Source organism: Passer domesticus, chromosome 6, assembly GCF_036417665.1.
Source record: "Passer domesticus isolate bPasDom1 chromosome 6, bPasDom1.hap1, whole genome shotgun sequence".
NCBI lineage: Eukaryota > Metazoa > Chordata > Aves > Passeriformes > Passeridae > Passer > Passer domesticus.
In genome coordinates, this window is record NC_087479.1 from 21473068 (window position 1) to 21496326 (window position 23259).

General features: G+C 39.3%; 1 protein-coding gene across 8 annotated transcripts in view; it reads right to left on the minus strand.

The window, feature by feature from the left end:
* The window catches only part of NRXN3 (neurexin 3), a 962727-nt gene that overhangs the window by 683845 nt on the left and 255623 nt on the right, over positions 1–23259 (minus strand). For 7 of the 8 annotated variants that reach the window (XM_064423713.1, XM_064423714.1, XM_064423712.1 and 4 more), the window contains one exon: positions 17624–17785. In XM_064423713.1, coding sequence (XP_064279783.1) covers positions 17624–17785 — 162 coding nt within the window. Of the gene's footprint in view, positions 1–17623; positions 17786–19603; positions 19628–23259 lie in introns of all 8 variants that reach the window. The other variant, XM_064423706.1, reaches the window with a different exon arrangement.

Genomic DNA, 23259 nt, shown 5'->3' on the forward strand with positions numbered 1-23259 from the left:
TTTCTTTCATACTGGCATGGTCAAACCTGAAAGAAGAACAGAAAAGGGAGGAGGCAAAGCAAATGACAACAAGGGCTTTTAAATGAAGTATTTCTAATGTAAGCTTACTGGATTTGGCACATTATTGTCTACAGTTCTGATCCAATTCCAAATAACTCAATGTCAGCCCTGATTATTTTACTATTTCAAACAGGCAATTAAGAAAAGAAAAAAACACCCCCCAAAAAACCAACAACCACATAAAAAAGTCCCATGTGCAGAATATTAAGAGGAAAATGCTGAAAAGTACATTGTTAGAGAGTATATGTTGAGCCCATGACACTTCCCAGCATCAGTGTGTCCTGCCATTCACAGGCTGTCATTGTTCTGCTTGGCTCAGGTCCTTCACATACAAGGAACTCAAAAGGAGAGAATTAGTGGTGATGGTTATGGCACACTGAAAGTGCTGCTGTTTTCTACACTTTACTATACTCTTTTTTTCTCTTTCGTTCCCTACAGCAATACACTCTGAAAGGGTTGCATTTTTCAACCCTGTATTTCCTCATTTTGCTTTGGGAGCAATATAAACAGTAAACAAAACAGGTAAGTTAGTTCTCTAACTTCTCAGTCACTCTGTCAGTAAGGTCTGTATGGTTTTATAGCACAATCCCCTTCAAAGCACAAGCATCTTGCACTGTTCTGGCATCCATAAGCCTGATACCTCTCACTACAAACCCATCATTTGCATTCAGGTCTATCAACAGGTATTACTATGGATAAGCATTTCCCAAAAGCTCCTAAAAGGAAAGATAGGTTGCAGACATCTGTCCCAGATGCTAGTAGTTCCTCACAAAGCCACGGAAGTTCAGAAGCCAGAAAAGAGAAAAAAATCTCAACTTTTGTTTCTGCACTGTGCTACAAATTTCTTTTGTCCTACATAGGCTAACCTCTTAAAAGCAGATCATCACCCTCTTGCCATTTTCTTCCTTGCTTATGCAGACATATTGCCATTTTCTTCCTTGCTTATGCAGACTGAAAGTCAAACCCTAAAATTAGTTTGAAGCAAGAAAATAAAGGCCCTCATGTTAATCACATGCTGCAAACTTGGCTTGCATGTTCCTGTAAGAGGTATAAGATGCATAGTCAGTGCCTTCTAAAACCAAGTTTCATTTTGCTAGACTGAACACATAGTCTATGCCTCTAAAGGAACATTACTATTACATTATTACTACTATTACTATAATTGCTATTGATTATTACATGTTGAAGACACTGGTATAGACAGGGAAGCGAGGAGGTAGTAAGGGGCAGCTAGCAAACTGCAAGTGATAGTTTCTATTGACATGGAGAAACTTAAGGATTATCCTCTACCATCAATTACCAAAAATTTAGGACTGCTGGCTTATTTAAATGAATCCCTTGCATTAAAAACAAAAATAAGGCCAAGAAGAGGAAACACACAAACAGGTATATTTTTCTTTGAGGTTCCTTCTAATTTTATGGAAGAAGTGTTATTAATAAAGATTTCCATGTGCCAGAGAGAGACAGACGGAGGCAGCATGCTGGGGAAAGTGACACTGCCCAGAAATATTCAGTCCTACATCAACTGAAATACAACCACAGAGCAACTTCCAGCTACTACAAAATAGTCATGACACCTAAGCTGGCCTTTGGAAAAGAACAACAAGATAGCTAAAACTCAGATTACTTACCACTTTGACATGCATATAGTAATGTATACTCAGACACATGATTTCAGTTCAAGCCATTGCTAGATTATAGATTTAGGATCAAAGACTCTAAGCAACTCTCACACAATGGGAACCGTATCTAAGCCTTCCAAATAGTGACTATGAAAAGAGCATGCATGCCTTGGTGCATAACCAATTGAACATGAAATGCCTTTGTAAAGCAGCTCTGAAGAAGACTAATTGTGATTCTTCCGTGTCAAAGTAGGAAACTATCAAGAAAGTACAGACAAAAGACAGTGATTAAATATATAGTACTAGTGAAACCATTTCATAATACTGTGGCCTGTTATCTTGCCTATGCTTTAAAAAATATGTTTAAAAATATCAAAGAACTCAAAAACCCCTTAATCTTATACTACACTGGGTGAGCTATCCAATGGATTCCATCTCTTTTACCCGAAGGCAGGTTATAAGCTGATCCAAATCTACACACTACAGGGATCTCTATCTGACAGAAAAGATCTGCTTTAGTTTAGGAAATAAAAGCATAATGATACGGCCAAATCACAACTATTCAGGTTGGAAGTAATGTGCAATGTGTCCTAGTGATCCGACTAAAAAATTAAGTCTTTAAATCAGTATAGGATGCACTAGTGGTTAAAAAAAGTGTTGCACCTTGATACAAAAGTATATCATAACAACATAGCAATTGTTTGTTTAAAAGATTCAGCTTATATAATTTATTAAGTATGCAATATTCTTTCTCTGATATAAATACATGAAGACTCTAAGTGTTTATACCACAAGAAGATGACAAAGTATTTTGCAATCCCTGAGAATAAAAGAGGATGTTGATCAGCTACCAGGAATAAATATGCTTTATTTTTAATTTCACAGACTTGGGTCACTTGCTCCAATTTCTTGAAAGAGCTGAATGAGGAGATTTATTATCCACTGGGGTTTATTTTTAATCTTGGAATAACAGAAAGATAACTGAAGAATAAAAGAATGATAATGTTGTGTGAATGTATTAAAAAGCCAAACAGGACAAGATGTGTAACTGTAAAAGGGTTTAGCCTGGAGGAAACATCAACCCTGGAGGAAATAGCACAACAGCTTCTATCTGAAGTCCTTAATATGAACATTAAAGGAGAGGAGTACAATACTTACTGTCATTAGACCTTCCTGTGTAAAAGGAGCTTCTGTCAAATAAACTTGATATAATTCGAATGACAATGGTGAAAGAAGAGATGAAACATTTTTAAGGTATTTAACTGAACACCAGAAGACAGCTCTGCTCAAATAAACAACATACAAGAACAAAACAGGATGCAATGATAGATAGATCAGATAGACAGATTAGATAGATAATCATTCCTCGGCTGACAAGTCTCACAAAGTATTTGTCAGTGGGGTAGCATTACTGATAAGGAGCATTTATAATGCACCATAAGAATCTATGTTTGATGCAATAGTATTAAATATTTTTTCAATTACCTAGAAGTAAATATAAAAAGCACTGAAGCTGATACTTGAAGGTAACACCAAGTTTGGCAGACCACTGAACAACCTTACTGACATGTCAGTCATACAGAGTTATTAACAGAGCGTGGAAATCCAGACCCTTTCATTCCAAGCAGCTTTAAAACATTTGAATACTCAAATATAGAACTTTACAAACATGGAAGACAGACCATGAACTACAGAACCAGGAAGGGGAAGCTGCAAGGAAGCTGCACTTTTGAAAACAATTCAGAATACATCAGAGGAGAAAATGCAAGTTTCCAGTAAAACACTATGGTGAAAAGGGCAGTCCAGTCTCAGGACAAATGAACAGAATAAGCAATATGCAGCACTGATACCATATGTACTGTAACCCTAGGTATAATTCTAATGTCTACACTTTGTTAAAGGACTCTAAACAATTGCAAAAAAATATATCAAACAGCTTCAATGGGATTTGAAAACTAAAATAAATGTCTTAGAGTAAAACACAAGGAGCTCCATTGGTTTAGTTTTTCAAAAGATGAATAAAGAAAAGACTTGATTACAGCAGATAAAGGAAAGACAACAGATTTCTGAAGCATCTGTTTCAGTAGAAAATTGCATCAAAAGAATCCACATTTAGGGGCCATTGTCCAACAAATTCCAAACAGATTGAAGACCCAATTGCTTTTGTAGTAGGAGCTGGTTAACCAACACAACAACTTAAAGAGGTCCAAATTATTAGCTTTTTAATGTGGGGGACACAGAACAAAGTGAAGCTTTATGTTTATGACCACATATAAATGGGGATGAATAATCACCTGAAAACTGAGCTAGCTGGGTATGGAGAGGGTTTGGAACCTTAAAATTCTCTGACATTTGGCAATATTTACATGCCACAAATCACTTAATTAGGAAGAGAAAATATGAGTGTGGATTCAGTTTAAGTAGCAGGCATTTTTATTCTGCTGAATTAAGCAATACATCAAGTGTTATGTCTCCTGGTTTTTATTCCTAATCCTGCCACTTATCCATTAAATGATTTTAGCCAGGTATTCATATGATTTCTTAGTTGAGAATGTCTTGAAATAATTAAATAGTGCTAATACATGTAATTCTCAAAATAATATTTTTTCAATTTAGTCACTTTTTGTTTTCATGTTTGTTGTTAATCTCCAGTATCCAAAATACAAAGAAACATAGGTGCAAAGAAAAGCCTTACTTGTCCTTAAGACATCTTTAGCAGCAGCAAACAGAACACAGAAAATGACAGTCACAGTCCCATGGAGAATAACTCTTTATAGAAATTTTTCCAAGTTAATACACTGAAGGGAACAATGGCACTCCTTGCAGGAGAAGATGGACAAGGTGACCTGACAGATGTTTACTATTTCTACTATCTATTATTCTCTGGAGTTTTTCCCAGTAGGGTAAACACTTATCATCCCTTTTTTACACACCACCAGTCCACATTTCTGAGGAAGCAGAAAATGCTCCTTGGGTTTTAAGTCTTCTGTAAAGGACAGCTCCAGATGAATTCTGTGCTCAGAAAAGGAGTCCAGTTGGGCAGTAATAAACCTTCTTAACAGCCACTTCCACAGTTACAGCCACAGGGAAAAAAATACAAATGATCACTGTCTGACCATTAGTCATGAATGGAAAAAAATCCCCAAATCCAAGTTAAGGCTTAAGAGCTGTCTGCATCTAGCACAGCTCATAGTGATCTGGGGAAATTTTCCTATTGGAAATCTCCCTCCAAAACTTTATGGAATTCCCAATTCCATACATAGAAAGATCATCTTTAATGACTGACAAATCCTTTTACAATGCAGCTCAACAAGCAGACCTGTAAAACTGCTTCTAATATCCTCATTTCCAATCAATTGTTTTGCAGGCCTTAATAATTACAAGTGGTGAAAGAAGTCATGCTGTTTTGCACTTCCCTGCAAATGTCTGGGATTCATCTAACCCTTCTTGTTTTTCTTTTCATTTAAAGCAGCTTCCTCAAATATAGGCTGCCTACACGTATGAACAGCCATTTTCATTCAAAAGGGCTCATTACACCTCCTGCCCAACATGTGGCACTCCAACCTTTACTCAACCCTTGTGTGTCTGTTCCTCCAGCTCTTCCAACACATCTCACTTCCACATCTACACATTGCAGCACAAACCTGTAGGCCAAACTTCACACCAAACGGATTCTCTGCTGCCTTCCCCCTCGGAAGGGGCACAGGCCTTCAGGAACACGACCTTGCTATGCAATACTTGCAATGAAGGGATTATGTGTACTATAGCCTCTGATGGTTGTGGCACATTGTAGTTAATAGAAGGCAAAGAAAATGGAATATCAACTTTGGAATACTGCAGGAAGCCTAGAAATGGTGTAGCTGTACCAGGAAATATTTACACATAAAATTTTCCATATTGCATGAGATCAGTATCCTATACCTGAAAACCACCTCCTCAAACACCTAAGCAAATCTAGCAGAGCATCTGTGCGGCAATACCCACCCATAAAACCATTTCAGACTCCACTTATCTGGATGTGAGAGTCTGCATGCAGAAACTTATGTCTTTGTATTTCGTATATCATCAAGAATTTTTCTTCTGTGATTTTTCCAGGCACAGTAACATCCCATGGCAAGGACTTCCATGACTTTAATTGCCATCATATTTCTTTTTGATTGTTCTGAAGCTTGCCCTACCTTTGTCTTTTGAACTTATTCTTAATCCCTGTATTCAAAAAGAAACAGAAAATACACTATGATTCTCCACTCTCATATCCTTTTTCCAACAGTTCAGTTACAAAAAGCCCCAGGCTGTATTGACAGCTCTTGTATGGAAGTCTCACTAATGACCTTTAATGATCTTTGTTGCCCTTCTCCCCTTTCTGAGATTAAAACAACAGGATGACAGTGTCCAGTGTGGTTGCATTTAATGACATCAATATATCTTCTGTTTTATTCTTATTCCCTTCCTAGAAAGGCATAATATTAGATGTGCTTACTTGCCCAATATTGACCACTGAGCAAATATTTTCAAATAATTATTTAATAAAACATCAGAAACAACTTGAAGTCCATCATTGCATATGCATAATAGGGATTATTTTCTCCCCCCCCCATCCCCAATATAAACACCTCAATTTGTGTTTACACACATATAATTTAATCTGCTATTTATTTGTCCAGACTCTCATTAAAATGTATGCTGCCTCCATCCACAATCCTTTCCACTCATAACTGAATCTTCAGACCTCAGCATGGATTCCAGATGACTTTCCACTAGGGCCCTCCCATGGGAACTATCTAGTGCATTCTGTTTGTTCCATTCTGGTTTTTACCTTCCAACCAGTTCTTCCTCTGTGCCCAGACCTTCATCTGCCATTGATTTTCAGTTCCTGAAGAGCCTTTTGGTGAGACACATGACTGAAAGACTTTGAAAGCTACACTACATTTGCCAAACCTCTCCTGACCATACATTTGCTGTGGCCTCAATAAAAGCAATGAAGATCCTGGCTATGACAGCTCAAATACAATGCCAGTACTATTCTTAAGTCCTTGGCACTGCCATCAAAGCTTGTCTGCTGCACTCCAAAGTGGAGTCTGTGGAATGGTTTTAGGGGAGTATTGCCACACAGCTGATCTGTTAGACAGGTGTTTGAGGAGGCAGTTTTCAGATCTAGACCTTGGACATGGATCTTCACAACATGTTTCTCTCTAAATTAGAGAAATCCAGATTTGATAGATGGACTGTTCAGTGGATGAGGAATTGGTTGTATGGTTGCAACCAAAGGGCTGTGGTCAATGCCTCAATGCCCAAATAGAGATCAGTGAATAGTGGGACTGTGACTGTTCAGTACCTTCATCAATGACAAAGACAGTGTCATCAAGCACACCTCCAGCAAGCTTGGAGATGACACCAAGCTGAGTGGTGCAGCTGACACACCCTGAAAAATGGGATGCCATCCAGAGGGACCTGCACAAGCTCAAGAAGTGGGCTCATGAGAACCTCATGATATTTAACAAGGTCAGCTGAAAGCCCTGGAGTAGGTGCAGAGGAGAGCCACCAAGATAAGCAGAGGACAAAAGCACCTTTCCTATGAGGATGGCCTGAGAGAGGTCAAATTGTTCAGCCTGAAGAAGAGAAGGCTCTGCAGAAACTTCATTGCAGACTTTCAGTACTTAAGGAAAGCTTTTAAAAGACAAATGTTTTTGCAGGGCCTGTTGCAATGGGACAAAGGCATATGGTTTTACACTAGAAGAGGGTAAATTTATATTAGATATAAGAAAGTAATACTTGATTATGAGGGTGGTGAGGTACTGGCACAGGCCTTCAAGAGAGGTGGTATGATCCCTGTAAATATTCAAAGTCAGGCTGCGTGGGGCTCTGAACAGCCTGATCTAGTAAAAGAACTTTCTGTTCATTGCAGAGGGCGTTAGATTAGACAACCTTTAAAGGTCTCTTTCAATTCAAACCATTCAATGTTTCTTACTAAAAGGTGTCCTCATAGATACCAAGGTTTTCCTTAAACTCCAGTTGCAAAACCAAAGAGGAAACCAACATTTAATTGTCTTCCTCTGCTGGATGCACAGGCAAATCCAGCCTCCAGGAGAAATGTGGAAACAGCTGGAATCAAGTTTTTAAAAACCCATCTGTGGTTTTTAAAAAACTCATAAGAAGGGATAGAGTGCTTTAGAAAACACACTTGATGTCAAAGCTATCCTTTGAATTATTAATGCATAACTTTAAGTGAAGCTTACACTAAGATGAAAGTTATTAACCTAATAAGTTACATGCATAATTAATTTCTTCTATGATATATGATTTGTGAAGTTCTAACAAAATGTGTCACAAAGGTTGTAAACATGGAAACTAGCCTGAAGCCAGAAGAACTAAGCATATGCTAATTAGAAAACATATGAGAAATACACAGGAAGAAAAAAACTGAGAAGAGAGAGGAAGTGACAGCACTGCATATCTGTGTGGCATACTAGTGTCAGTTATGAATAATGGGAACTAGGCTCAGACAAGGAGGGAGAAGCAAGCACACCAAACCAAAGGAGAATGGAGGCATTCAGTGTTCTCATTATCTTAGATAAGGCTACTTTAAGACAAATCAGCCCTGAAATATAAATCAGGGAAATGGAGGAGAGTGCTCAGCTAACAGTTTATCTTGTTAGCTGAACACTGAAATTGCAGAGGAAGCACCCATTCTTAAATATGAACTCTAACTATGAACTCTACTTTCTTAGAGCTTTACTTTGTAACCAATTTTAATACTGCAATTGACTGTTTAGCCACTATCTGGACAGAATAAATAAATTGGGCATCCCCAGTAACATGTTCTACTTGAGAGAGATAAAAAACACAACAGCCTTGTCCTTTAGAAGTGGCAAGTCATCACAAGGGTCCTGGTTTACCAAAGTCTTGAGGAAAGCTTTTTCCTTTTCTATATGCGGTTTTCTTTACAGTCCTTTACATCTTTGAGAGGCTACAACCAACATTCCATTTAGTCAGAGGTCCCTCCTTTGAGAGGCTACAACCAACATTCCATTTAGTCAGTCATCATAAGGGATTATATAGGGCAGCTGCAGGAGTACACACTTGGTTATATCTGCAGCACTAAGAGAACAGGTTTCACTTTAGCATCTCCCTGGCCTTCTCAAGAAAAACTGTTGTTTTGAAGACAGCAATAAAACAAGTTATAGAGTGTGAACTGATCTTAGTTAATTGTTGGGAAGTTGTCCTAGCATGACTGAAGTTGAAACGCAGGTACAAACCCATGTCAGAGGTGTGAGAGAACTGGCCACTACATAAACAGAATAATCACCACCTCTATCCACTCAGATATTGAGCTCATATTACCTAAAACCACCAAGTACCAAACCTCTCAGGCTCTGCTGAACTTTTAGGTCAGCAGTTAACAATACAAGGGAAACACTTTGCTTCCCCATTTTGCTGCCCATGCAGTAATTTTGCCAGAGACGGGGAAAAATTTTGTCATCAGAGCCTGTTTCAGATTGTTGCAGTGGTTTGGCTAATCCAGCTGCAAACATGGAAACAGCTATTCTGCCCTCCTAGAGTTTCATAGCATAGTTTTAGTCACATCAAAAGTCTTACGTTCCACAGCCAGATCTTTTCCCTGATGGAAGTTCAGAAAGCATCAGCACACTTATCTTCACATCTGTTCAGGGCTTGAAACCCACCAGAACACTTCACAAACAAAAACAAACTAGAAAAGGAACACAGGAAGGCAGCTGAGAAGCAGGATCAGAATGGTATAGACTGGACCAGCCTTCTGAAAAATCACTGGCTTTAGTCCCTGTTGCTGCTGCTGTCTCATGTTGGTGAGTGCTTGCAAAAGCAGATTGTCTGCCTACCTCCTGCCCCAGTCAGGAGAGCATCTTGCCTCTGGCTGGCATCTCACTGCATTCAGCTGTAGTGAAAAAGGGAAATCTCAAGGACAACCAATCCAGCCAGGATGTTCTGCCAAGGTCTTGTTCCTAGCTGAGGAAATAGTCCTCTCAATTCTTCTCAGCCAGAAAGAGAGAGAGAGAACGTACACACACATCCCCATTATCCTAAAGCCCGCAGGTGCCAGCAATCCAAACAAACGTAGAGCAATTAACAGAATTAACACAGCTTTAAATAGCTTGGCACACCAGATGCGGACTCCTAGCAGGGTTCTATAAAATGTAAAGTTATTACAGATAAAACCATTAATCATCTGTTCAGAGACTTGTTCTAGATGCAAAACCCATTTCACTTGAAATGGCTAATAATCAGAAAGAAAGGCACAGATTTAACAGGAATGATTATGCCATTCTCAAGCCCCATTTCCAAATGCCATTTTTCATCTCTGCCACCATTCCCAAACCTCTGTGTTCCCTCTGCTTGCTAATGCTGATACAGTAAGAATGCTTTGCAGGCATCAATCACAATTTCTTCTCAGGGTTCTAGAACTGGGACGCCACCTCTCAGCCTCTTCCATTTTGGACAGAGGAGGTTAGTGACTTGCACACTACACACTGTTGCTTTCCTGGATGCAGTTATTACAAGCAGCTCACAGATAACTGATGCTCTGATGAATTAAGTGTTGAACTGCTAAGATTTGTGCTTAGAAAATACGAGCATTTGAATATTCCCCGCATTGTGGCAATGTGAAGTCACCAGTAGCCTCCATATGCAATATAACAATCCTCCTGATATTCCCTTAAGATCTGTTCAAATAACTCCTATATCCACATTTACTATATCTGTGTCTAGATAGCTACAGGAAGCAGAGGTCAGGGGCTGACTCTAATTCACCTTTGAGCTCTGATGGTACCATTTCTAACACTTCCACTTATGGAACCATAGCTTAAAGAGCATTAAGTAGCTGTAAGCAGCAATTTAGATCTAAAATTGCATCCTTCCACATATCTGTATTAATCCCATTGATTTGCTTAGGAATCTAGATATATACACTGTTAATTCCAACTAAATGAATTCTGCCTGTGCAGTTTGAAAAAGGAAGGGAGATAAAACAATCCTAAAGCAAAATATTCAGTGCAACAGAAGTAGACCAAAGCCAGAGAACAGCAATGAACTAAAACAGAGAGGGTATCAGAGACTATACAAAACCTGCTTGTATTATACCAAGCCTGCTGCCTTTTCCATGCAGTTCAAATAACAAATGCTGCCCATTAGCTGCCTGCCCACTCCTGTGCTCCTCACACTTGGCAGCTGGCTCACTGCTACAGAGGAGTGGCAGACCTGGGCGGAGTTGTTCAGCCCACTCACTCAACATTCAAACTTCATCATCTTTTCCTGCCTCCCTTGCTGGCACAGCTGAGCTGCCTGGATTTTTGTGGTGGATAGCAGCAGCTCAGTCTTTTCCCACTGCCCACAACACAAATGCACATTTCATAGCAATAGTCCAACTTTCAGGGTCAGTCTGCTTCTCCCAAAGAGAGGACACTTGTCGAGTAGCTGAAAATGTCTGTTCTATACACATGTATAAAACAGAACAGTCTTGCAACTTCTTTCATGTAATTTTATCTATATTAGCATATGGCTGTCCTGACTCTCCAAAACTACTCCCATTTGTATTTTTGTCTGACAGGATAAGGATGGATCTTTAGCAATCTCTTTAGTGCAACGTAAGGACCAAGAAATAAAAACATATCTCCTACTTATTTTCAGTATTCATCAAACCAAGAATTTACTGATCTCAGTGAACTACAAAGCCAGGTAAAGCAAAAGAGGCTCATTTACTTTCAGTCCAAGATAACCACATCAGACATTGTGCAGCTGAAATTGAGATCATGGCATCCATTAGGCTGGGCCCACATTTGGCTAGCAGCATATGAGAAAGACAGCCAGAAATCCTTACCACAGTAATCACCAGAGTATCACCACTGCTCTGCTGATGACTTGGACTCAGCTACATTTGTCTATCAATATATCCCGTCTTGGTTTGCTCAGCCTTCAATGGGTAGAGATTAGACCACATATTTTTGTAAGGATTTTTGCTTTAATATTGAATAGTTAGCAACTAACTTTATTATATGCACAAAACCCAGGCATCCAATCCAATTTGCTCCAATCCTCATTACGTTTGCTGAATTTGTTGATATAAATATAGTTCTACACCTGTAAACACTCTCATTTTCTGAACCACAGCACATGGCACATCCCTTGCAGCCACAGAAGCTCAGCAGGAGTTAGGGTCATTATGCAGGAAAAAAAGCCTGATCCTGATGATCCTACTGCAAAGGAAGGACAGATGGCCACAACACCAGGACTGAGAGTCACATGCAGACAGCTCAGTCAGGATTCAGTGGAGTGCTCCCTTACTGTTGTGACATATCAGCCCTCTGGCTACACTGCCCAGTGGTGACACCAACCTCTGCTGCTAATTTCCTCCCTAGGCACCTGTTCCAGTGGCAGCTGAAAACAGTTCAACTCAGACCCCACTTTGTTTTAGTTCCATAGATTCTCTTTAGCTTGTAAGTGTGGTGGTAGTACATAGTTCAAGCAGCACTGCAAAAAGAAACCTCTTACAACTTTTTCAAATGTTAAATTTATTAAATAATACAGATAGGAAGAAGACAGGCCCAAACACAATAGGACAGCTGGAGCAGCAGTATTGGATTAGCATATGTGGGCAGTTAGTGCCATTCATGTCATAACTTCCTCCACTGTACCTCAGTGCAATCTCTACACTGTTGATTCCTGATTCTCCTCTTATGCATTCCTGGGACTCTGTTCAGCCACCGCTGTAGAAGGGGATCTTGGGCACCCAAAAGCTTTTCGGCTTAGGGAGGGCCTTTTACAACTACAACTTGCTCTGTCTGCCTGTTTTCCTGGTTTTTTCTGCCTCCAGTTTTAGGCAGCCTTCCATCTGCACCTTCAGCCTCCTCCCAAGGGTGACACTGCAGTCAGAAAAATTCATCCCCAAACAAACCACATCATCACTACAAATCAAATAGTACTGAAAAAGACCTGGCTTGCAGATAGCATCCGAGATTTACATACAGCAACTGGGCACACTCATGAACCATTTTGAAATCTGGCTCTTAGAAGTTAAATTGCAGACAGAAATGATCTAAGCTTTCACAGCTTTCTCCCATCACAGACAGATGGTGCCTGACCCCTGTAATAATTTCTGCCATATTCCACCCATATGCAAGCCTCACTGCTTCCATCAAGCTGTTAGTACCAATCAACATTTTTCAGAATTGAGATTTTAATAAAGCATTGATAGAAAAATGTGAAGATTTTATAAATTCTCTCATGAATATCCATTCTATAGGGACCACCTTAGGCTCTTCTAAAGCATCTCCATCTGTACCATTTAAGTCCTGCTCCAAGTAAATCAAATCTGAATGTCTGACTCCCTAACCTCAGGAAATATTCTGATTCCCTCCCTTCCCTAGTAACTGGATGTTGAAATACCATTTTCCCCTCTTTGCCCACGCAGCTAAATTCCTACTCTGCCACTTTCCATCTCCATCCTTGATTACTAAAAACTCCTCCCTGAAGCCCTTGATTACATGCAAAACACAGCTGTTTCTTGTTACCTTTCTTGTCCTAACTCTTTCTGGCCATGCAAGTTCCATTCAACCCATTATCAGATTCTCTTCCCTTTCCACCTTCAGTCAGTGCTTCTCTCTTTTTAACAATCACTATCGTTAAAGCACTGTCACACCTTCCCTGACACCCATTAAAATTATTTCTGCTCAATTGTCTCAAGACATGTTCCTGTATCTTCTTCTATCCCATCTCTATAACTGGTTTCATCCATGATAGGAAATGGAAGAACCAGCTTCCCCCAAGATTCTCTAGAATGATTTACCTTAAGAATAAATGTCCAAAATCCCTTAGATTCTATGCAACTAGATTCAATGCAAAAAACCTTAGATTCGATGCAATGTCCATATTTCATGTCTGCCTACTACCCTATTTGCATATTCTGTATGACTATTTTCCAGTCTCATTGCCTCATTACAGTGTCAGATATACTGCAACACTGCTAGGACAGCTATGGAGAAGTGGAAAACAAACACAGTTCACCACACATAGGGAACTCTTCAGTTCTGATGAAAATAGATGAAAAATCCTGATCTGAACTACACATTAAATACTAGTATTTATGATTTAGGTATATTACTGCTACCAACTTAGTAGAATCTGTTCAGTCAAAACCTGTAGCCCCAAAGGAAAGAAGAGACATGAGGATCTATTCTTTGGTAAAAGGAGGTACCATTAGGTCAGAAATTGTCTGACCTAAAGAAAACATTATCTAGATAATTTGATAATTAGATTTATTTTAGGAAATATTATATAGATACTACAGCAGAGGAGTCCTCAGACTCCTAGTTCCTTGTCAGGAACACATTCTTAGACACTCCAATTCCTTCTAGCCAAGGCTTACACTCTGCTCTCATGAAGTATCTCCCCTGCCAGAGCTGCCCACCCTCCTGGCACCAGCCGGGCTGAGTGGAGAAGTCCCTCCCTGCTGCAAAGGGGCAGAGATGGTCACTAGGCACTCTGCCCTCTGCCATTTCAGTACCTGCATGTGTTCTCAGAGGAAGTGGGAAGGCAATGAACCACTCAAGGAGCCCTCTTAGCCCCAACATCAAAAATTTTATTGGTCTACTCTCAGACTGATGCAGTCTAGAGGAAATACAAGACCATACAGAGGAAAGGCTGAAAGTTTCACCTCAAAGTCTCCATAAATCCCTTTACCTTCCTAGGAAAGTGACAAATCCCTAGAGCCAGTCTTGAATGAATTAAGAGACCATTCTGCTTTAACACCTTCAAGAGATCAGTACAGGGCTTGGCAGGATGTTCTCCTCCATTACAAACAGTGCAATCCACTCAGGGGTGTGCTGTGCCTCTGGTATCAGCAATACATAGCTAGGACTTAACTATGAAAGAAGAGCTATGCTCTACTAAAAAGCATAAACTGAAAGGAACAATATTTGGTAATAGTCTACCCTACCCTTTCATCTAACTTTCTTAGCTTAGAATATTTTTGGTAAAAATCCAAGCTCCTCCAGTACTGGCTAATGAGAGACTGAACATCCTTTTTGGTCACAGAGAAAAGAAATGTAAGCTTATAACATCAGCTGTGGGGACTGATTTATGAAATATGCTGACAAGCTACAGAGAAAGGCAAGTCAAGTTCCCCACAGCCGGTTCTGGAACCAGACACATCATAAGCACACAAGCACTGCACTAACCCAGTTCTGCCTCCTCCAGGACCAAGGCTCGTTTAAAGCATTACTGCACCACTACTATAAGTGGGTTGCTTTTAAGTAGACCATAGCTCTAAAGCAACCATCAAGTCAAGACATCTGTTCATACACATCTCCTGTCATTGCCTAGTCAAGTGAAGATTACAGAGCACATTTTGATTATCTGTGTTCTTCCTCTCATTCTTAGAGCGGTTGCCTGGGTTTTGCTTCTCACAGAACATTATGAGCTTGGGATGACTATGTTGGCGGCTCTTAGCACATTGTGCAAGCTAACAGAATACAAATGATTATATAAATAATAAAACTGCTGAAGATTTTCTTGTCACTGCTTTCTTTGCTCCATTGGCTTGACTTAAAGCACACATAAAAATGGCCTCTGCTAAGTGTTATGTTCATAGCATCCATAAATAAAATTAAGATCCTGATTTAAAGAGACACTAAGAGGCTGTATCTCCTCCTGATTTCAATCAAACTGGGATGCTCAGTGCCTACGAAAATCAGGCCCAAGGCTCTATAAATGTAACCAAAGGATTTGATGTCCATATGGCAGTTTGTATCCAAGCAGCAAAGTTTCATTTCCTATAGGAGATGCTCATAAACTCTTCTCCAGCATATCTACCTCCCTTTAATCCAGAGGTCAGGCAGGAAAGCAGCTTCAGACCCTAACTCTTCTTCACATCAGAGGCCTGGCACATAACATGCAAACCCTGACACCACGAGTTAAGTATCAGTAGGATGAGGACTTGTCAAGGCAATTACAGCCACTAAACAACACCTAGATCAGCATTGCTGCTTCCATGACTCCTATGTAAGCTTTTTATAACACTTTGTGGAGACATCAAGATCTGTACCCCCATTAATCACAGTGATAATCACAAATTGCATTAGAAGAGAGAAGAAAGAAGACAAAAGATAACTGCAAGCCAGCATCAAAAGTAAACTGTACCAAGTTTGAGATTTGGACAGAACTTATCTTTTGATTTGTTTTGGGGGGGTTTGGGTTTTTTTCCCCAAGGATCACTTTTTTGGTTCCTGTTGCTTGCCAGGCAGTCCAATCTCTATTACCCATGTGTGAATTTTCTCAATGCTACGTGGCAAGTGCAGCCAGCCAGAGTAATACAACACAGTTTTCAGAACCAGCTCGCTCTTCCTGACCAATGCAGCCACTCAAGTGCACAGACTTAGCAACCCAGTTTAAGGACTTAAAGATCACAGTTGTCTGTCTCAAATACTGTCACAAAACGACTTTGCCATGAGATGAGCACAGGGTGGAGTGACAGGATAGTGCTAACTCCAGGCAGAGGTGAGATCTGATCAGGACATCCTGGGTAACGCATCCAGACAAACGTTCCCACTGTAGTGAACTTTGTAAAGAAGCAACTTCTACACATATCACTGGTCAAACAAAGATCCCAAGTTATGGCATCTATGACCACTGAGGGACCACCCCCACCCCCCATCTCCCAATCTCTTCCCCAAATATGCCTCCACAGATACCGGGAACTTGGACTGTAAATTAAGCCACCATGACCAGAAACTTAAGATAGAGGTGATTCTATTGTCCAAGTGTTATCTCCTCTAGGGGGAGGTCAACAAAGCTCTAAGAGCAGAATGTCTCACTCATAATGGACATGAAGAATGCAGAAATTATGGGTGACAAGGAAAGCAACTATGCTGAATCCCCTTGGACTGGGTAAAAGGTAATTCCATCAGGGGAGATGGTGACAGCTGTCTCGCAACCCACCAACTACAAAAAACAGAAAGACTGAGCATGGGACTAATTAACATTAGAAGCATGGGAATTTTTTAACCAATAGAATAAAAGATGTGTGTGACCAATGAGCATTAATTCCTTTGTTTGAAAAGATATATAAACAGTGAATAGTTTTGGGTGACCTCAGACCCCCCACCTTTGAGAAGCCTAGGGTGAAGAAGGAACAACGGGACACCTCTGAATGCAAGGGTGGTGACTATCTTCTGTTTAATCTGTCTCTCTCTTTTTCTCTCTTATCTACTTCTTTCTATCTCTCTCTTCCTCACATTTTATTGTTCAATATATTCATACTATTGACTTCAGCATATGGTTTTGTTTGCTCTTTAATTCAGGGAGAGGCATCTCTCAATATTTATATCATAACACACGGTACACTTCATGTCCACATGCCACGTGATTGGCAGACCTCCCTGACACACCCTCATGCTGCATTCTCCTTGCAAAATACCTTCAACTTTCATTTTTGTGTTCTATTCTATTTCTGTATCTTCCTGGAAAATTCAGATCTAACTATACTCCCAGGTGAAATCCAGGACCTTAAAAACTATTCTAAATAGGCTTCTGATTATGTTTTTTTCATCTCAAAATGCTACTTAGTAATCAAAGGCCATTTGTCTTTTTATAATGGCTATTGTCAAAGTGCCTAGAAGATAGTAATGCTTTCTTCTGAAGGGCTAACAGGTTAGAGAAAACACCTCTTCTACTACCATGAGCATTTTTTCTATAATCCAAGCACTAGAAGTATGATTTTGCCCTTAAGTTCATGAGTTTTTCAGCCTTCTGACCAGCTGAATGACAAGTTTATCTTTACAGTTAAACAGTTATTGCAGTTATCAGTATAAAATTAGACTTAAAGGAAGGAATTAATTGTGTAGGGCAGGAAAAAGTGAAAATCAAAGAGTAGCAAATCAAAAGCACGGAGACAAGAATTAATTTCAAATAGTTACCTCTTTGAGGCAGCCCATGAAGTTATTGCTTACTGGAGACCCAGGTAAATCAGCAGTACTGGGGCTCCCTCCCACGTAAAAGAAGTCATCTGAGCCCAGCATGGTGTAGTCCTCCTGTGTGTAGCCCGTGGTGGTAAGGATGCCATCCACAGAGATTGTCACCTGTTTGAGGGACACAATGGACAAAGAAAATCCCAGCAATGACCTTACAATCCTGAACAGAACAACTTACCTCCCCTATAATTTTATGCCAGTTTTATTAAGGATTTTGTTGAGATTTGGTATGCTTTTTTTTTTTTTTTTTTTAGTTAAGTTGAGCTCTATTTTCTGGTCTGATTTTCCCACAGAGAAATGCTTCAGCATCTGCTTCTTCCCTTTCTGGTGCATCAGCACTCTCAGGCTCACCCAGCAGCCTATCCATCCAGATGCTTTCCATCTATTCAGGCCAGAAAATATAACTGTCCTTGAAAGACATTTCTCATATTAGCTGATTTTATGATTAATTAGAATTTATTTTGATGATTACAGTTAGTTATGGTTGTTAGTAAAAAAAAAAAACTAATGAAGACGAGGTTGGTATTTTTTATTTTTTAAGTTTCTTTTGCTCACGGCACACTGACAATCATGCATTCAGGGATGGGGGAGAGGGAACTCACTTTCAATACGTTATGGATGTGCATGCCATGTACCTAGAGAGACACACACCCACCACCCACCACAAACAAAATAAAACAGAAAAAAAAGGAAAAAAATAAAGAAAAAAGAAATTTCAAACTAACCCATAACCAAAATATAAGCAGAAAATAAATCAAAATAAAATAAATCAATCGCACACCAACAAATGTGATAGAAGTGGATATGAGAAAGAAAGAGCTGCAAAGCGTGCACACACTGCACTTTGACCTGTCATGCCATTATATCTGAGGTCCACAAAGATGACAGGAAAAAAGTAAAATAGAGAGAGAGAGAAGGAGAAGGAGAAGGGAGAAACAACCATTTCACACTCGCATGCAATCAAAAATAAAAATACCAAACAAATTACATAATAACAAAAAAACTCAGAACGAAACAGAAATGTCCCCAAAATCTCTAACCACAAACACATGAGGGGTGAAGGGTGACAGAAGGAAAGGGTGGGAGAGGAGGAAGTGAATTTTATGTGTTTTGCTTAGATGTTGTTAGTGGTTGCAAGGGAAGATGGAGGAAAATAGATTGAGGCCAGGAGGAGACGGGCGAGTCACCAGACGTGGACATGCCATGCAGAGTGTGTACTGAAACAAACAACCGGCTGAGCTCCTGTTGGCCACGCAGGTAGAGGTCAGAGAGAGAGAGAAAGTGAGAGAGAGCAAGAGGGAGAAGGAGGAGAGAAAGCAGAGGGAGGGAATTGGGGGAAAATCATGAGAAAGAGGACAACTCTGGCCAGTTTGCCCATAATAGCCATTGTCACAACAAAAGGGTGAGAGAAAAAGAGAGCCTTCACCACCACAGACTAGAGGCCCTGCAATGGTTCTGATTTAGAAACCTTCAGAGTAAAAAAAAAAAAAAAAAAACCACACACTAAACTAAAAAGCCAAGAAAAAAAGCCAAATGAAAACAAAAGCAAAAGAAAGAAATCTAAACTCAAAAACAAGGGACAAAAAACTCCAACAATTTATCACCGGAAAGGAAAAGAACTGAAGACAGGCGAAGAAAACAATGAAAGAAATGTCCAAACCCTATTTCCAGAAGAGCTGTGTTAGTTGCTTTTGATGCTCATTTTTCTATTCAAAAAGAAGAAAGGAAAGAAAAAAAAAAAAGAAAAAAGAAGGGGAAAACAATGTGTTTTCAATTCAATGAAACTAGAATAAAATTAAAGGAAGCAGTAAGTATAAAGGAGGAGGGAAAAGAGCAGGTAGGGGGAGGAAAAGGCAGGTAACACACGGCAAACCCAAAAAAAGAGACAATAAGAATGATATCTACCAGACAATGTAGTTTGTTTACCATAGCGTGTCCAATGCCTGAGTGCTTTGCGGAAAAGGGGGAAGAAAGGAAATTAAAAAATCGTGAACAGAACGATTGTTAATTAAAATAACTAAAAGCAAAGATGAGTCGTTAGGGTGTTAGTACATTAGTTGGTTAGTAAAAATGACACATTGCATGAATGATCTAGTGTTAGTTTTTCAAAAAAAGGCGTGGGGCACCTGAGACACACAAAGTGAGAAAGAGGACAATATGACCAGGACTCTATGGGGAACCATGCCATTTCGACTGTAAAGAAACAGGGGGCTAACTACTCTTCCCACCCTGGTATTAGTCATTAAGTTCAACCCTCATACACATTATCCAGACCTGAAGGAAAGTTAAAACAGTGCAATACTTACTCTTCAAATGATCATCAAGGTGCTTCCCTCAAAGAAGAACCTTATGCTCAAAGATATACACACAGAATACACAGTTTGCCCCTTCAGCACAAACCCAGCCATGACTCCCTTCTTCTACCCACCACCACACCAGCTCCTCTTCCAAGCTTCACTACCCTCAAGTGCTGCAGAATATCACAAGGCCAAGTATTTCCTTTGGCTGGAGGATACAGATGAAGATGAGTCTAAGACTCTGTGTCTTCCTTCCAAGTTTCCCAGTCTGCAGGTTTCTTTACAGCAGCTGAGTTTGTGACTTTCAGGAGAAGCACATAATAGTGCCTGTGCTTGGCTGTTTGCCTGTAGCTCACTTCTGTTATCCAAGATACAGGAATTGAACCTCTCCTACTGTAGGGAGAAATGTGTCGAGAAATTTTGTAGAAAGAATTGTGTCCCTTGTGTCCAGGTTGAAGAGAGAAGATTGACAAGACTTAGCATCCCTCCTGCATCTCTATTACACAGGAGCTAGGAGAATTTACCAGTCGGTTTGGTTCAGCAGAACTTTTTTTAACCTGTCCCAAGGCATGCAGATGTCAACTGTTAGAACCTACACTTGGCTTCTTTGTGTTTTAGCAGTGAAGGAACTAAAGATCTTCATAGTAGATTTTGCATTATGAATGGCTTTAGTGTTAATAGGGAAGGGCAGCTTGTGGAGAATCCAAGCCCCTGTTCCAGAGTGATTGAAGTTGCAAGGAATTATCCTAAATTACACAAGCAAGATCTACACTGCCTCATGTAAAAACCATCTGCTTGCAGGCTTCAGAGTTGTGCACTTACTAGGCAAATAGGTTTTTGAAGACTTTGTGGCATTGAACATGAAGTCCCAAGGTTATTTGCCAATGGGAATGAAATAATAATAATAGTCTGTACTTGAAAATAATGAGCACAAACTCCTGAATTCTTCACCAAGGAAGTCTTACTCACAGCAAATAGTCATATTAGTAAATTTATTTTTACAAAAAAAGGAGTTGAAATATGGGACAGGGAGAAGAGCATGCTAGAAACGAGACAGTGTCAGCAGAGGACCTGAAGACAGACACAGGAAGTCTGACCTTCAGTCTCCTCTGGTCTTCCTCCCTCCTGACCACACTGCCCCACTCTCTGAAAGCCCCAGTAAAATTCAGCCATGATCTTATTGCTAAGTAAAGGTTTCTCACAAGGCAGAAAGAGGGCTTAGTTTTAACTGAAATAATAAGATAAATAAACAAGGAGATTTGCTTTGACATTAACAATCGCTACTCATGGGAATCTGTGGATTCACTTGGTCTGTCTCTAAGGAGATTAACTGCTGTGATAGTCATTTGATCCAAAAAAAAAAGCAGCCCTTAGTACTCTCCCAGCTTAGCTACAAAATATTTAACAATTCAAAAAAGTACTAGGCAAAAGTCCAACTATTTAAAGTTATACTCTAATTCTAGAAACAGCCAAAAAATTATGCAAATCCTCCTCCCCTTTCTCTTAGCCCCCAAAAAGCAGAGGAAAAGATTAGATGGCATCCTGAAACTGATGATAGTCCATTTAGCTGGAATTGCTTAGATTTATATAATATTCTTGGAATATCTAAATTATTGCTTTTAAAGTACATTTAAAAGAGAAATATATCTACCTCCAGTGCAATATTTTCAAGTAATTACAAGTAGGCTACTGATTTTCTTATAAAGCTTCAACATTCAGAGGCAATATATTTTACTGGGTTTTATGTTTGGCCTTGGAATGGGTTTTTTTTAAGGAAACATGATCACAGCTGGAAACAAGACTTTCCAGTGAACTATATTATACTGCAACATTACAGGTGAATTTATGTCAGGAAAGACATAGAACCAATAATCTTTTACATAGAAAATTATTTAGGTGATACAAAATTATATTGGATGACAACTTTTAGGACTATCATGACTGCTCTGTCTCAAGGCCTCATCAATTCCAATATCTGGGCAGCTTTAGATTCTGGGTCAATGTCTTGATTTTGAAACAGATCAAAGTTAAAATGCAAGTATCCAGGGAAAAGGTGACTAAAAAAAATTCAGCCTTATTGATATTTATTGTTTGAACTGTACTCTGTCATGTTTAACTATAGAAATGGACACCAAATCACATCTGCTAATTAAATGTAATATGACTTGAAGACAGGCCTTTGTTTGCAAATACGCCATCCATCTCACTAAAACATCCTCTCTCTTGCCCAGTCAAGTTGGACCCTTTAAGAATTCAGGATCACTAGAAGCATTCACAGTGAATAGATCAGGAGGCTTAAAAATTTACTGTGCTGCTTGATTGGCAAGGGACTACCTACTTTCTAATAATGACCAAAGTACTGCCCCGGACTCATCAAATATGAAAAGGCATAGAAAGATTTCCATTTTCTTGGTCCACTTCTGTGGACCAATAAAAAAAATCACTAGCTAAAATATGAAGAAAAAGAATGCCACAGCTTCCCATCCACAGTTTTGTTTGTGACCCTTCACCTTCTGCACTTCAAGATCTAAACCAATTCTGGCATGAAGCACGGATTAATTTTTCTTCTGGCACATTTGCCCACTGAAATTGATTTCAAATGAAAAATAAAAGGTATGATTAACTAAAATGGCCAATGAGCTCTAGGACCAGCTAAAGGTCCTAAATATTCAAGGACCAGCTGTTCTGAAACTACCTAAAAATAATAATTAAAAAAAAGTCACATTAAATAAAGCCATAAATTCGGACCTTTTGAGACTAACAAACCTAGACCTGTTGGTGCATCTCCCTCTACTGTACTGATGGGAAAGGTTAAACAAAATAGGATCATTAAGACCCATCCACTGCATAAGAAATGAAATTTTTATCTGTATATTGAAAACAGATTGATTTTTTTTCCCAAAGGTAAGAATTCTGTAGTCTCAAAAAAGTTTGATGACAGATCTTTTTTTCAGACCCAGACATGCTAAGCATGTAGAAATACAGGGATTTACATGAAAAAGGCAAATAAAAATCTTCAGCCCCAAATCCAAATATTGAAAAGACATGAATTCTTGATAACAGAAGAATTATCCACTGACCTCTACTAGTAGAGACTTTTTCTGATTCCTGGCACTGATGATCCTATACTCACAGACACTTTTCTCTTAGCTAGGGTAAAATGCTACCACAAATTACATTGTATAAACTTATATAAAGCTATTTAAAGATTGTGCTAATATTGACATTAATGAGAAAATAAACAGGTAACACTGTATTCACAAATTGATTTTTAATTTAATTTTA